This window comes from Argiope bruennichi, chromosome 7, assembly GCF_947563725.1.
Source record: "Argiope bruennichi chromosome 7, qqArgBrue1.1, whole genome shotgun sequence".
In the NCBI taxonomy this organism is placed as follows: domain Eukaryota; kingdom Metazoa; phylum Arthropoda; class Arachnida; order Araneae; family Araneidae; genus Argiope; species Argiope bruennichi.
In genome coordinates this window covers 26,386,994-26,404,791 of record NC_079157.1, presented here as the reverse complement: position 1 = coordinate 26,404,791, position 17,798 = coordinate 26,386,994, and the positions used below count along the sequence as shown (strand labels likewise).

Sequence of the window (17,798 nt, the reverse complement as noted above, 5' to 3'; positions counted from 1 at the left end):
GATGTTAAGGTGATATACCAAATTTGACACTCCCAACTCAGTCATCATGTTCATTATCATGTTCACAGACACATTGACCGAAAGACAAACGCCATAAATGCGTTTTCTGGAGTCGGGAAAGTCGGAAACATGAGATTCATCCAATTCTGGAGGTCGAATGTTTTCACGATTATAATACTTTTTCTTTGTATACTTCGTACATGAGGAAACAACAACAACAACAACAAAAAGACAATGTCGAAAGATATTTCATGCTGAAAATTTTATAGATGACACCAGAAAGCTTGAACGGATAAATTTTAAAATCATATATTCAATTATTCGGAGAAACTTGTTATCCAGCATCTCATTGCTAATGAATAAGACAGATTAAACCGCACTGCGCCAAACAAAGTGATCCATTAGCTGCGAGTTTACTACACTTGTTGAGAATCAAACTGAAGGATTAAAAGGAGGGCTGTCAGTTCAGCAGAATTCGAGTGTAGTTCGAGTAATAACTTTCCCCAAGAATTACAATTTCCTTTCAGAACATAATGACCTAAATTATTCTAGACAACGGGATAAAATGACGACTCTCTCATTCATTTAATTTCCGCTTTCGAATTTTAGATGTAGGTTGAACACAAGAATGTTTTAAGCGATGCTGGTTATTGAATGCTTCACTCTGTTCTCTTAATACTGAAAGATGAACCGAAATCTACTACTTTTCATACGATGCTTTATATTGATTTATTTTAAATCCTACTAACAAGTGTTGGATGTTATTATTCTTTTTCAGAATTTATTCACTTTTATTATAATACTGCTAAAATTTGCAAACTTTGTTATTTTTTTAAATGTCATGAAATAAAATTTGGGGGAGTAATTGAAATTGATTTTTGTGTTTACTCATTCGCAGATGGCAATCTTATCGAAAAGGTAATATGATGCTTCATTTTGGCTGGTTTTAGTTGAAAAAGTTGCTCTAATATTCGCTTCGTTTTTAAAATCATTTATTGATACATTTAGACTTCGACATGACACTTCTGTCACGTTGATTTCTTCCTCTCATATGTAAAGAACTGGTTTATTGTCAATGAAGAAGGGCGGAAATGAATATTTCCATGGATTACCGAAAAGGTCATAAAATCTTTCTCTTCAGCCATTTGAAAAGAAATGAAAGTCCTTTCCCATTTCTGGATTAGAACAATCCATTAAAAAAATTTTCAGTTTAAATTCAACTTAATTATACAAGTATCTTTCTGTCTAATTAAGTTGTAAAGGAATTCATTATTTAAATCGCAATGAGATTATTAGGACGACGCATTGATTAGTATCCACCTTTTCAAACTTTCATACCACCCCAGAGGAAAGATGTATACATCCAGATATAAGATTGAAAGCTCGCAGTTATTCTTTACTGGAATCACATTTCAACTATTGAACCTTCTTGTTCCACTTGAAACTTTACGACCCATCAGCCTTATTTTCTAGTCGAAATCTGAAATTCTGATTCGATACATTAAGGCTGAAGTAGTAGTACCCTGTGAAGTTATTTTGGTGTCAAAATCGAAATATATTTTACATCGAACGAAATTAAGTCCATATCGATAAACTATATCTCATTCCGTTTGGTTTGGTTTGGTTTGGTTTAGTTATATTAACTTCCCGTTTGAAGCAACACTTGGGCTATTTTGGGACGGACCTCATAATTTTGAACCTCGGTCAGATGACGAGGACGACACCTGAACTGGCATCCCCTCTCCACACCACACCAGCGGGAGGACGTTTGGTCAGGGCGGATTTAACGTGCAACAGACCCCCTTACACGGCGGTTCTTTGGTGGAATCGGGTCTCAAACCTGAAACCCTCCGATTCCGAAGCCGAGACCTTACCACCAGGCCACCGCGGCCTATCTCATTCCGTAGATATATTCCTGGAATAGCAGCTTACAAATCAAGCTTCCAAAGAATCAATAAATCGAAAATAAAAATTGGCAAATAAGGATAAAAGAAGACATAATTTTACTAATTTAGAAACTAGAAAGAACAGAAATTTGCCCGAAGCAATTATCATAAAAAGAAAAGGAATGACATTCAGAGACGTTCGGCAGGATAAAAAGGTGTACCTCATTAAATCTCCAACACAACAAGAATAAGTGCAGCATTCTTCTTGGCGAGATTTATAGCGCCATTACAGAAATGTTGCAACCTTAATGCCAGGATCCAAAAAGGCACTCTCGGTAATCCGAATTATTGGCAGACATGAGATCGCCCCCGATCATTATTAATGAACTCCACTTGTAGGGCACGCCGCCGGATGACTAATGGCAACGCCGTTATGCTAATGTATTCAATGATCCCATTAATATCTTTAACTAGCGAGAAAAGCAAGAACAGCTGTTAAATAGAATGAGAGACATGGATTTTTTTTATCTTCCCACTTTTTTGTGCTTCGCCAATGAAGTCTGAAACATTTTTAGCAATATAGCAAATCTGGATAATGGCATCATGGTGATTTTGAAAAGACTCTGTTGAATTATCTCTAGATTTCTGTAGTGCTTTCGATTGATGGTTGATCAGTTTTTTTTAATTACAGACGTACAAATAATTATAACGTACTAACAATTAAATATATAGTGCTCTATAATGTACTAATAATTAAAAATGTTTGAAGAAGATTCGAACCTTTAATCCGAATCATCGAAGCGTTATAATGTTTTAGACTTGACTCGTCTATTTCTACTTCATTTTTTTCATATACGAAGTATAGAGGAAATATTATAATCATCGAGATATTCGAACCCGAGATTTTGACATTTGGGTCTCACACAGGATTCAAATTTTTACCTTCATTGAAGAGTATGCGAGAAAGTTTCACAGAGACCACTTTCACTGATTGAAAATCGCTTTTAATTGTATATCAGCAATAACATGCTAAAAATAAATTGCATTTTAATACTGCCGCAATGCTCGAGAATATAAATCCAGAATATCAAACAATTGGAAAAATTATTGTAAAAAAAGTAGTTTAAAAAATTTACAAACATTAAAGAAATACGTTGAAAGATAACAAATTTGCCATCACTGAATTTAGAATTTTGAAGTGGTGTAGCTATATTTTTCTGTTCAATTATACGTTCCGAAGTTACTATGGAAAAAACTAACCTATTTTTAATTAAAAATCAACTTAAAATATTGAAAAAAAAAAAAATCTCTACATATATACCTACTGCCTACAATTATAAATACCTTTGCTAGTTCCAGCAGTTTTCTCTGTAGAGCATGTATAACGATATTTGCATCATGAATGTTATATGATACAATTTATAGCTAAGATGTATGTTGACCTTTAAACAATTATCGTGCTGGAACACTACTGAAATGCAATGACGCGGTACTGTTCAACTCAGAACTTCTTAAATGTGTAAAAATGAACATAACCAAAGAATATAACACATATTTTTGAGCAGTTTCATGGCCAAAGAGGGAAGATACTTTGAAAGTTTAAACTTCGCTTTTATTCCATCCCGGAAGGCATAATTTATGTACAAGAAGCGTGAACAAAACTGACGTTGTTCACAAGCGATACAAGAGCAGAAGAAAGCGAAAAAAAAAAAAAAAAAAAAACGCGAAATATTTATCTCCGGTGTTTATATACCATGAGATTTTGATAAAGATTTCTTTACACATGTCGATTTGGGTAAGGAATTATAGGTATCTTTTAAAAGAATTTGTTTAGGTTGACAGATTTTTATTCCTTCACTCGGAGTGTCAGAACTTATCTATTTCAGCAATTTTAGAGCTCGTGTAATTAAATAAATAAAATTATGTATTTAATTACAGTTAATTAATTAATAAAAATTAATTAATTAAATAAATTAATTAAATTAAAATTAATAAAATAAAAAGGTGAAATTGGATCAGGAAATAAGAGAACATTTTTGAATGAAGTTAATATGGGTTCAATTAAAATAAAAATTAGGAAATTAAATAAGATTTAATTTAAAATTAGAGATATCATTACATATTAATACGCTATGGAAACCCTTATTCCGCCACCTGCCGGAAGACTCTAAAGTTAGCATTTCTATTCCGGAGAATAGTGCTACATGTGGGAAAAAGGGGTTGTTAGTTCACAAACTTGTAGAGCGCAATCAATTTAGTCCAAAAAGACGTCCTTTACACATTAATGTTAAGAAAAAGAATGCTTAAAATGTACATGAACCTGCTTTTATTGCTGGACCTGTGTTTATTTAGGTTATAAGCAGCTATTTGTGAATGATTCGTGATAAGCAGCTCAGCATCAGAAAATTGAAATTACAGAAACAAACCCTGAGAAACGCGGGAAAATCAAAAGTCCGATCAGAATCAGCAGATCTCCACAATCCGCATGTTTTATAAAGACCAAGCGGAAAAATGTGAGATCAAACGCAGGAACAAATTGAGTGGGAAATATTTGAACTTACCCTAGCTGCAACGGGAAAGTGAATAAGGTACAAGTCGATATAATCCAACTGCAAATCTTTTAGTGATTTTCGGAAAAAATATTCCACATCTTTTGGGTCCAGGCCATTAGGCGGAAGCTGGAAAAGAAGGGAAAAAACACATTCAACTTAAACTATGGTCATTATTATAAATAAACAGCATATTGAAAACCTACTTGGGGCGTCAAATATTTTCCGTATAGATCCCTAACTTACTTGTGAAAGGAGTTAAGTAATATTTCACATTTACTGTCATTTACATACTAGAAATAGTTGTAAAAAACTCTTTTTAAAGCCACGATACCTTTACTAAACTTCATACCAATGGAAGCGTTCGGCCTCCAACTTCACCCTGAAGTTACAATATAAGGCGAATTTTTATTTTTAGCCTCATAGTACAATGAATTGAACTGAGTGTGAATTTTAATCCTCTTCATTTTGCCGAGTGAGTCTAAAGAGGTATTAGAGAGTCTTCCTGAAATAGTAAATAATCCGTTTAGGCATTCTAGAATTGAACTGAGTGTGAATTTTAATCCTCTTCATTTTGAGTCTAAAATTTGATATATACAATATACAAATATTGCTATACTTTCTCTATACTACGTATACGAGAAAGTAAAAAAATTAAAAGATGGTTGATTTGTTTTAATTTTCTTGGAAAAATATTAGAGAGTCTTCCTGAAATAGTAAATAATCCGTTTAGGCATTCTAGAATTGAACTGAGTGTGAATTTTAATCCTCTTGATTTTGCCGAGTGAGTCTAAAATTTGATATATACAATATACAAATATTGCTATACTTTCTCTATACTACGTATACGAGAAAGTAAAAAAATTAAAAGTTGGTTGATTTGTTTTAATTTTCTTGGAAAAATATTAGAACGTCTTCCTGAAATAGTAAATAATCCGTTTAGGCATTCTAGAATTGAACTGAGTGTGAATTTTAATCCTCTTCATTTTGCCGAGTGAGTCTAAAATTTGATATATACAATATACAAATATTGCTATACTTTCTCTATACTACGTATACGAGAAAGTAAAAAAATTAAAAGATGGTTGATTTATTTTAATTTTCTTGGAAAAATATTAGAGAGTCTTCCTGAAATAGTAAATAATCCGTTTAGGCATTCTAGAATTGAACTGAGTGTGAATTTTAATCCTCTTCATTTTGAGTCTAAAATTTGATATATACAATATACAAATATTGCTATACTTTCTCTATACTACGTATACGAGAAAGTAAAAAAATTAAAAGATGGTTGATTTATTTTAATTTTCTTGGAAAAATATTAGAGAGTCTTCCTGAAATAGTAAATAATCCGTTTAGGCATTCTAGAATTGAACTGAGTGTGAATTTTAATCCTCTTGATTTTGCCGAGTGAGTCTAAAATTTGATATATACAATATACAAATATTGCTATACTTTCTCTATACTACGTATACGAGAAAGTAAAAAAATTAAAAGTTGGTTGATTTGTTTTAATTTTCTTGGAAAAATATTAGAACGTCTTCCTGAAATAGTAAATAATCCGTTTAGGCATTCTAGAATTGAACTGAGTGTGAATTTTAATCCTCTTCATTTTGCCGAGTGAGTCTAAAATTTGATATATACAATATACAAATATTGCTATACTTTCTCTATACTACGTATACGAGAAAGTAAAAAAATTAAAAGATGGTTGATTTATTTTAATTTTCTTGGAAAAATATTAGAGAGTCTTCCTGAAATAGTAAATAATCCGTTTAGGCATTCTAGAATTGAACTGAGTGTGAATTTTAATCCTCTTCATTTTGCCGAGTGAGTCTAAAATTTGATATATACAATATACAAATATTGCTATACTTTCTCTATACTACGTATACGAGAAAGTAAAAAAATTAAAAGTTGGTTGATTTGTTTTAATTTTCTTGGAAAAATATTAGAACGTCTTCCTGAAATAGTAAATAATCCGTTTAGGCATTCTAGAATTGAACTGAGTGTGAATTTTAATCCTCTTCATTTTGCCGAGTGAGTCTAAAATTTGATATATACAATATACAAATATTGCTATACTTTCTCTATACTACGTATACGAGAAAGTAAAAAAATTAAAAGATGGTTGATTTATTTTAATTTTCTTGGAAAAATATTAGAGAGTCTTCCTGAAATAGTAAATAATCCGTTTAGGCATTCTAGAATTGAACTGAGTGTGAATTTTAATCCTCTTGATTTTGCCGAGTGAGTCTAAAATTTGATATATACAATATACAAATATTGCTATACTTTCTCTATACTACGTATACGAGAAAGTAAAAAAATTAAAAGTTGGTTGATTTGTTTTAATTTTCTTGGAAAAATATTAGAACGTCTTCCTGAAATAGTAAATAATCCGTTTAGGCATTCTAGAATTGAACTGAGTGTGAATTTTAATCCTCTTGATTTTGCCGAGTGAGTCTAAAATTTGATATATACAATATACAAATATTGCTATACTTTCTCTATACTACGTATACGAGAAAGTAAAAAAATTAAAAGTTGGTTGATTTGTTTTAATTTTCTTGGAAAAATATTAGAACGTCTTCCTGAAATAGTAAATAATCCGTTTAGGCATTCTAGAATTGAACTGAGTGTGAATTTTAATCCTCTTCATTTTGCCGAGTGAGTCTAAAATTTGATATATACAATATACAAATATTGCTATACTTTCTCTATACTACGTATACGAGAAAGTAAAAAAATTAAAAGATGGTTGATTTATTTTAATTTTCTTGGAAAAATATTAGAGAGTCTTCCTGAAATAGTAAATAATCCGTTTAGGCATTCTAGAATTGAACTGAGTGTGAATTTTAATCCTCTTCATTTTGCCGAGTGAGTCTAAAATTTGATATATACAATATACAAATATTGCTATACTTTCTCTATACTACGTATACGAGAAAGTAAAAAAATTAAAAGTTGGTTGATTTGTTTTAATTTTCTTGGAAAAATATTAGAACGTCTTCCTGAAATAGTAAATAATCCGTTTAGGCATTCTAGAATTGAACTGAGTGTGAATTTTAATCCTCTTCATTTTGCCGAGTGAGTCTAAAATTTGATATATACAATATACAAATATTGCTATACTTTCTCTATACTACGTATACGAGAAAGTAAAAAAATTAAAAGATGGTTGATTTATTTTAATTTTCTTGGAAAAATATTAGAGAGTCTTCCTGAAATAGTAAATAATCCGTTTAGGCATTCTAGAATTGAACTGAGTGTGAATTTTAATCCTCTTCATTTTGCCGAGTGAGTCTAAAATTTGATATATACAATATACAAATATTGCTATACTTTCTCTATACTACGTATACGAGAAAGTAAAAAAATTAAAAGATGGTTGATTTATTTTAATTTTCTTGGAAAAATATTAGAGAGTCTTCCTGAAATAGTAAATAATCCGTTTAGGCATTCTAGAATTGAACTGAGTGTGAATTTTAATCCTCTTGATTTTGCCGAGTGAGTCTAAAATTTGATATATACAATATACAAATATTGCTATACTTTCTCTATACTACGTATACGAGAAAGTAAAAAAATTAAAAGTTGGTTGATTTGTTTTAATTTTCTTGGAAAAATATTAGAACGTCTTCCTGAAATAGTAAATAATCCGTTTAGGCATTCTAGAATTGAACTGAGTGTGAATTTTAATCCTCTTCATTTTGCCGAGTGAGTCTAAAATTTGATATATACAATATACAAATATTGCTATACTTTCTCTATACTACGTATACGAGAAAGTAAAAAAATTAAAAGATGGTTGATTTATTTTAATTTTCTTGGAAAAATATTAGAGAGTCTTCCTGAAATAGTAAATAATCCGTTTAGGCATTCTAGAATTGAACTGAGTGTGAATTTTAATCCTCTTCATTTTGCCGAGTGAGTCTAAAATTTGATATATACAATATACAAATATTGCTATACTTTCTCTATACTACGTATACGAGAAAGTAAAAAAATTAAAAGTTGGTTGATTTGTTTTAATTTTCTTGGAAAAATATTAGAACGTCTTCCTGAAATAGTAAATAATCCGTTTAGGCATTCTAGAATTGAACTGAGTGTGAATTTTAATCCTCTTCATTTTGCCGAGTGAGTCTAAAATTTGATATATACAATATACAAATATTGCTATACTTTCTCTATACTACGTATACGAGAAAGTAAAAAAATTAAAAGTTGGTTGATTTGTTTTAATTTTCTTGGAAAAATATTAGAACGTCTTCCTGAAATAGTAAATAATCCGTTTAGGCATTCTAGAATTGAACTGAGTGTGAATTTTAATCCTCTTCATTTTGCCGAGTGAGTCTGAAATTTGATATATACAATATACAAATATTGCTAAACTTTCTCTATACTACGTATACGAGAAAGTAAAAAAATTAAAAGATGATTGATTTATTTTAATTTTCTTGGAAAAATATTAGAGAGTCTTCCTGAAATAGTAAATAATCCGTTTAGGCATTCTAGAATTGAACTGAGTGTGAATTTTAATCCTCTTCATTTTGCCGAGTGAGTCTAAAATTTGATATATACAATATACAAATATTGCTATACTTTCTCTATACTACGTATACGAGAAAGTAAAAAAATTAAAAGATGGTTGATTTATTTTAATTTTCTTGGAAAAATATTAGAGAGTCTTCCTGAAATAGTAAATAATCCGTTTAGGCATTCTAGAATTGAACTGAGTGTGAATTTTAATCCTCTTCATTTTGCCGAGTGAGTCTAAAATTTGATATATACAATATACAAATATTGCTATACTTTCTCTATACTACGTATACGAGAAAGTAAAAAAATTAAAAGATGGTTGATTTATTTTAATTTTCTTGGAAAAATATTAGAGAGTCTTCCTGAAATAGTAAATAATCCGTTTAGGCATTCTAGAATTGAACTGAGTGTGAATTTTAATCCTCTTCATTTTGAGTCTAAAATTTGATATATACAATATACAAATATTGCTATACTTTCTCTATACTACGTATACGAGAAAGTAAAAAAATTAAAAGATGGTTGATTTATTTTAATTTTCTTGGAAAAATATTAGAGAGTCTTCCTGAAATAGTAAATAATCCGTTTAGGCATTCTAGAATTGAACTGAGTGTGAATTTTAATCCTCTTCATTTTGCCGAGTGAGTCTAAAATTTGATATATACAATATACAAATATTGCTATACTTTCTCTATACTACGTATACGAGAAAGTAAAAAAATTAAAAGATGGTTGATTTATTTTAATTTTCTTGGAAAAATATTAGAGAGTCTTCCTGAAATAGTAAATAATCCGTTTAGGCATTCTAGAATTGAACTGAGTGTGAATTTTAATCCTCTTCATTTTGCCGAGTGAGTCTAAAATTTGATATATACAATATACAAATATTGCTATACTTTCTCTATACTACGTATACGAGAAAGTAAAAAAATTAAAAGATGGTTGATTTATTTTAATTTTCTTGGAAAAATATTAGAGAGTCTTCCTGAAATAGTAAATAATCCGTTTAGGCATTCTAGAATTGAACTGAGTGTGAATTTTAATCCTCTTCATTTTGCCGAGTGAGTCTAAAATTTGATATATACAATATACAAATATTGCTATACTTTCTCTATACTACGTATACGAGAAAGTAAAAAAATTAAAAGATGGTTGATTTATTTTAATTTTCTTGGAAAAATATTAGAGAGTCTTCCTGAAATAGTAAATAATCCGTTTAGGCATTCTAGAATTGAACTGAGTGTGAATTTTAATCCTCTTCATTTTGAGTCTAAAATTTGATATATACAATATACAAATATTGCTATACTTTCTCTATACTACGTATACGAGAAAGTAAAAAAATTAAAAGATGGTTGATTTATTTTAATTTTCTTGGAAAAATATTAGAGAGTCTTCCTGAAATAGTAAATAATCCGTTTAGGCATTCTAGAATTGAACTGAGTGTGAATTTTAATCCTCTTCATTTTGCCGAGTGAGTCTAAAATTTGATATATACAATATACAAATATTGCTATACTTTCTCTATACTACGTATACGAGAAAGTAAAAAAATTAAAAGATGGTTGATTTATTTTAATTTTCTTGGAAAAATATTAGAGAGTCTTCCTGAAATAGTAAATAATCCGTTTAGGCATTCTAGAATTGAACTGAGTGTGAATTTTAATCCTCTTCATTTTGCCGAGTGAGTCTAAAATTTGATATATACAATATACAAATATTGCTATACTTTCTCTATACTACGTATACGAGAAAGTAAAAAAATTAAAAGATGGTTGATTTATTTTAATTTTCTTGGAAAAATATTAGAGAGTCTTCCTGAAATAGTAAATAATCCGTTTAGGCATTCTAGAATTGAACTGAGTGTGAATTTTAATCCTCTTCATTTTGAGTCTGAAATTTGATATATACAATATACAAATATTGCTATACTTTCTCTATACTACGTATACGAGAAAGTAAAAAAATTAAAAGATGGTTGATTTATTTTAATTTTCTTGGAAAAATATTAGAGAGTCTTCCTGAAATAGTAAATAATCCGTTTAGGCATTCTAGAATTGAACTGAGTGTGAATTTTAATCCTCTTCATTTTGCCGAGTGAGTCTAAAATTTGATATATACAATATACAAATATTGCTATACTTTCTCTATACTACGTATACGAGAAAGTAAAAAAATTAAAAGATGGTTGATTTATTTTAATTTTCTTGGAAAAATATTAGAGAGTCTTCCTGAAATAGTAAATAATCCGTTTAGGCATTCTAGAATTGAACTGAGTGTGAATTTTAATCCTCTTCATTTTGCCGAGTGAGTCTAAAATTTGATATATACAATATACAAATATTGCTATACTTTCTCTATACTACGTATACGAGAAAGTAAAAAAATTAAAAGTTGGTTGATTTGTTTTAATTTTCTTGGAAAAATATTAGAACGTCTTCCTGAAATAGTAAATAATCCGTTTAGGCATTCTAGAATTGAACTGAGTGTGAATTTTAATCCTCTTCATTTTGCCGAGTGAGTCTAAAATTTGATATATACAATATACAAATATTGCTATACTTTCTCTATACTACGTATACGAGAAAGTAAAAAAATTAAAAGTTGGTTGATTTGTTTTAATTTTCTTGGAAAAATATTAGAACGTCTTCCTGAAATAGTAAATAATCCGTTTAGGCATTCTAGAATTGAACTGAGTGTGAATTTTAATCCTCTTCATTTTGAGTCTAAAATTTGATATATACAATATACAAATATTGCTATACTTTCTCTATACTACGTATACGAGAAAGTAAAAAAATTAAAAGATGGTTGATTTATTTTAATTTTCTTGGAAAAATATTAGAGAGTCTTCCTGAAATAGTAAATAATCCGTTTAGGCATTCTAGATTGCCTAGATGGAATGGTTATAAAAATGCTTAGAGAAATTAGCGAGCGTATTCTCCTCTTGATTTTCGAGCGTACTTAGATAATCTTATAAATTCTTCCTCCTCAGCATCCCCTGAACATATAGGCAATGTGAGTTAGTGTGTGAAGAAAGTTACCAAACCCTCGAAAATTATGTATGTTCGCAAGTGTAACTGTTTCCGTTCAGTAGTGCATAGAGACGCAGGATGGCGCATTTTATTATTCGTAATATTAATAAAAAATGAGTATACATCGTTGATGTCTTTCTTTCTTCCGTTTGAAGCCAAATTCGATACAGATCTATAATTTTGGCTCAAATACGCATACAAATTTTATTTATTCAAGCCGGTACGTTTTTAATTCATCGAATACAGGTACTCGCGAATATATAGACTAACAAATGGTTCCCATCCCATTTCAGGTTTGGTTCTAAATTTAATAAAAATCTGCAATTGTAATAATAAATCTTTATATCAAATTTCATGCACACATGCCTTTGCGTTTTTGAGTTTTTGTGTTCACTTTTATGTAAGCAGATAGATATCCCTTTGATGGATTTTGCCTAGAGAGACATTTTAAAATTTGGTGTACAGACCACATACCAAATTTCATACCCGTAGCTCAAATACTCTTTGAGTCATCGTGTTCACAGACAGACAGAAAACTATTTCAAAAATGTGTTTTTCGAAATCAGGAAATTATGAAAAACTAGAGATCATTTTTTTTATGTATAAATACAATACTTTGTTTTTGCATACTTCGTATAGGAGAAAGTAAAATAAATCTACAAGCAAATGTTTTCTGACAGAAGAAAGCAAAATAACTGACTGTGATTGATAAATTCAAGTAGAACATTTTAAAACTGTAATTAAATAAGTACCGGAAACTGTTTGTGCGATCATTAAATTTATGAATCATAAGTTATTTTTGGGTTTTTCCTTCTACAAAATGATCTTTTTCTATTAATTACCCAATTATCCAGATATTTGATTATCAGTTTAGGTCTAGTCCCAATTAATCCAAATAAATAGCACTCCGCTGCTTCATAATGCCACAAGAAACCAGAAACCTCGTTAATGAATAAGGATTTAACGAAGTATGATGCAATCGATCAGCTTATATCGTATTTCGTAATCTTTTCACATTATATCTGATAATCAGCCTCCACCTTCCATTCCTAATTAGAGAAATGATTGGACATTGGAGATACCTTCGTCGTGATGAACAAGTCTTCTCTGGTGACTTTATTCTCGTCATCCAGAATGCGCTTCAGGGTACGGCCCAGTAAGTGCTCGTTCGTGTAGGCGAAGGCTGTGTCGAAGTGCCGGTAGCCGGCTTCGATGGCCGCCGTTACCGCCGAGTCTAGCTCATTTTCATTGCGGGTCTGGAAAAAAAAAAACTAATGATATAATTGAAAATGCTGAAGAAAATTAATACATAATTAATCACACTAAATACTGGTACATGTGAAGGCCAATAATTTTACTCAATTAAATTTGATTTAATAATTAAATTTAATAATTTTAATAATTAACTCAATTAAATAATTGATTTTGATCAGACAATCATAAAATGTACATCTTATTATTATATATAAAAATTATAAGTAAATGCATATATATATATATATATATATATATATATATATATATATATATATATATATATATATATATATATATATATATATATATATATATATATATATATATATATATATATATATATATATATTGACACAATACTTATTTTACAATATTTCGTCAAAATATAACGATTCGACACATATCGAAACAAATTTTTAATGAATACTCTTAGGGATTTCAGATGATTGCGCTTTAAGAACTTTTTGAACATGAACACAGTTACAGTTAAACATCATCACAATGACAGACAATGATTTCCTTTCATAGCCAGGAGCAATTATAAAAGTCTAAGCTATTTAAATTTGTCTCGTTATTGAACTCTCGCTCACGAAAGTTATTTTCAAGTTTAGAATGAATTCTCTTTCCATTTTACTATAAATATTAAGTGAGGAAGTATTAAACTGTATTCAGCGTGGGGAAACACAACCTGTCTATTAAAGTTGTAGTAATTAGCTTTATTATCAGAGCATATTTGTTTAGTGAACTAAAAAATGTAATGGAAGATAATTATCTAATTGGTCAACTTTTGATAATTAATTTAATAATTAAAAATTATGATTATGAACTAACATTCCTTAGAAAATTTTGTTCCATTCACAGATGTTTCTAAAATCAATATTAAAGATTTTGATTTAATTGCAATCTCAGTGTCAAATGATATAAAAATCTAACACTAAATCAGACTGAAAACAGAAAGATGTCAGAAAAAATGTTTCAACTATAGCCAGTCAAAATTAAACCTAGAATGCATGACTTTTTTATTTTTATAGAAAAAAATTTGTGTTTTAAATGGCTGCATTTAGGAAAATTATTTTTAAAAACTTTTTTTTAACATTAATTTTTTAATTTTTAATTAATATTTAACATTATAAAAACATTAACTTTTTCGTGATTTTTTTAAAATTAAAATTTAGCAAATGGCTACATTATGAATTAAACAATATCCCAGTGACAGGAATCACATTATAACGTTTCTGCATTAAAAATAAAAAAAAATCCTTTTTTACCAATATATTTATTTCAAATGCAAAATTTTTTCATAGTGTCCTAATAGTACAACTATTCATTCAAAACCGTCCTGATATTTTCCCAAGTTTCCAGTTTAAATATAATTGTATTACAGTTATTGCCATATACAGGTCTGTTCTACGAATGTTTATCAAAAAAAAAAAAAAAAATTAAAGAAGAATCTCCAAACACTTATTGTAACAGTCATGCAAAGCTTATAAATTGAAATAAAAACGTGTATCCAAATGGCTACATAATGCATTATTCGATTAAGCAAGATATTACCTCTTAGATAGGGCTATTGCAAATTTCATATTTTCAAAAAGTAATGGAATTTTTTTAATCTAATAATATTACATTAAAAAAGATAAATTCTGAATGCATTGATGTTAAAGACACATATCAATGATAAAAAAAAACCCCAAAAAAAACATGAGCGATTCAAAGTGGAAATACAGGTAATCACATACTTGTAGAATTTAAAATTATATAATATATTTCATAAAAACGTAGCAGGTTGCGATTAATCTTTTGATTCTGGAGAATAGATTACCATAAGGTTTCATTTTATATCTCAATCAATCATTTTAAATTAAACTGTCAAATTTAATAAAGTATAAAGAAGATCGATGGCAAAAAATAGCCAAAACTAAAATCTTTAATAAAATGCTGATTAGCCAAGCAAACGATTTTTAAAAAACGTTTTCCGTGAAAAAAAAAACTTTGCAAAACAGTTCTACGTAGCGAACTAAGCTACCAAAAACTATTATTCCTAAAACCGACGAATTTTTTAAATTTTTTTTTTAGGTTACGAAAATAAAAAGGCTTAAAAACATACGATTTGTTAAATAGTTTTTCGATTTCAAAAACAGTTTTAAAAATGAACAGAAAGTAATAAAAAAATTATAACATTATAAAGAAAAACTACTGATAAAGTAAAATGGGTTGCAACAGTTTATTTTGGGATCGGCGAATGAAATATGAAAATGAACGTTTCAAAACAATACCCTCAAATCAATCATCGACTTTAATATTGTATTGTTTTGAGCGATCTAAAAAATAAAATTTATCACTTTAGAACTCTTTAAAAACCAGTGGATAGATCATAATGTTCTGAAATTCAATAAGTATTCAAAGGATTTTACATTTTATCCCTTATTTTTTCACTGGCCAATTCAATTCAATATTCAATATTTCGGACACTAAAATTGGGAAAATTTGCTCACTTTATCCAATATAGAAGCAAATAATAGTTTATTATTAAAAGTTTCGCATGTATAACATATAGAATAATTCGTTTTAAATTATATATCACTTCAATTTTAGTCTGAACTTATGTGGCTCGTAGCATGGAAATTTAATAATTTTTTTTATTAAAAATAATAATCACACTTTTTTTCTTTTGAGAATGTATCAGTAACCGGTTGACTGCAAGTTATTCCATTGCTCAGATTTTTTAAAAATCCTAACGAATATTTCCAGCATCTGCGAATAATGAAGGGAGGGGGGGGGATAACCCACTTTGATTGCAAAATCGATGGAGAAATTACTGTAGAATTTTGCTTTTGATTTTCCTCTACAGTAGCACTGTGCTGATAATGATTTATTTCTTTGACTTAAGCCAGGTATGCAGCAACTCGCTAAATTACATACAATGCTATGAATAATCCATTTTGTATCTGTCAAAGGTTTATGGTATAATCAAAATTCATAAATAAAGAGTTTACTTTATTTCTGATATAAGATTCATAAAAGTTTATTTAAAAACTTTAAGATTATATTTTCGCTACAAGGAATTAATTCAATAACAATAAAAATGCATGCCTTGAAATTTTTTTTATATAAATTTTAAATCATTGAAGGAAAAATATCTCCTTGTTTGTTATTTTAGGGTTACCTTACAATATATATATATATTATTTTATATACCTTAGTTTCATTATTTCTAATTTATTTTGAAATAAAACACTAACACACAAGTAGCAAATCGTTATTAAATTATCGTAACAACACAAATGCTTTCAGAGAAAACTCAACCACTTTCTTTCTCGACTCGACTACTCACTTCAATTCAACTCAGCTGACAATTTCTGATTCTTGTCTGTGAGTCTGCTTTAATGGCTCCCGTATCAAGGCATCGAATGTTCTAGAAGGATATCGTATTTTAATTCCTAATCGATGTATCGTCGGAATTCCGGCTTCGAAAACTTTCGTTTTTATAAACAAAAAAAACAAAAACAAACAAAAAAAAAAGTCGCCAAATGGCTGATGATTGCTGACTCGACATCCATTCAGCATCTATTAGTTACTATAGATGCTATAGATGAAGATGTTTTGCTACAGATGAAGAAATAGATGAAGATGCTATAGATGAAGAAAGTTTTATAGTTACTATTCAGTTACTATAAAACTTTCTTCCTTACCCCGAAATTAACTGTGAAGGGAGATAATATTACAACTTCATGACAATATTTAATTTCAATGTATAATGTAGTGGAATCAATATGAATTTTGGACTTTCTTGAACGATTTAACAAACCAATTAACAAACTTTGTCCAAAAATGCAGATCAGCAATTCGGATAAAGGGGGAAAAGAAACAAATGTCAAATATTATGTTTCCGAATGATCGTATTCACATGTAAAGACCAGCGGACAGACAAATTTCTCTTCAGCAGATTTCACTCAAAATTTGATACTCATTTACAGTTTATGTGTAAAGACAAGATACCAAATTTCATTCGCCTACCTCTCTCATTTCTCAGTTTTTACATTCACAGATAGAATGATTATCACAAATATAATTCCAAAAGCATTTATTCCAGATTTCAAAAAGGTCTTAAACGTAAAGATACTGTAAGGAGTCGCATCTACATATAATTTCGATATCGAATTTTTAACGATCAGCATACTTTCTCTTTGAATACATCATAAAAAAGAAAATAAAACTCACAATGATGAAAGATTTTTCGTGTTTCCAGCGTTCTAAAACTTTAAAATCCAGCCATAATGAACCTTCGAATTCGAAATAAGTCCTCTCGACCTTCTCCTATAAATATTCCATGACAAAGCATTAAGCCGACTATTTAGCGGGCAGAAACTCAACCTGGATAATGTTTACCCGCCACTGGCGGACGGCGATAATTTAGTGGAAAGGCGATAATAAAAGATAAGTCACGACGTATGTTGATGGTCCTTACAGAAATTCTGCTGACGACAGGCCATTATGCGCGGTGGCTATTCAAGCCCACTCCTTAATGGCCC

The 17,798-nt window shown here is 29.3% G+C and overlaps 2 protein-coding genes across 2 annotated transcripts in view; one reads left to right on the top strand and one right to left on the bottom strand.

Annotated features, from left to right (window-relative positions):
* LOC129975680 (uncharacterized) overlaps positions 1 to 17,798 on the top strand; it is a 182,104-nt gene that overhangs the window by 68,459 nt on the left and 95,847 nt on the right. The gene's annotated exons all lie outside the window — the stretch shown is intronic.
* LOC129975681 (aldo-keto reductase family 1 member A1-like) overlaps positions 1 to 17,798 on the bottom strand; it is a 65,539-nt gene that overhangs the window by 32,276 nt on the left and 15,465 nt on the right. Inside the window, exons 2-3 of the mRNA XM_056088807.1 lie at positions 13,092 to 13,265; positions 4,448 to 4,564 (exon numbers count right to left, since the gene is read on the bottom strand). Coding sequence (XP_055944782.1) covers positions 4,448 to 4,564; positions 13,092 to 13,265 — 291 coding nt within the window. The remainder of the gene's footprint in view (positions 1 to 4,447; positions 4,565 to 13,091; positions 13,266 to 17,798) is intronic.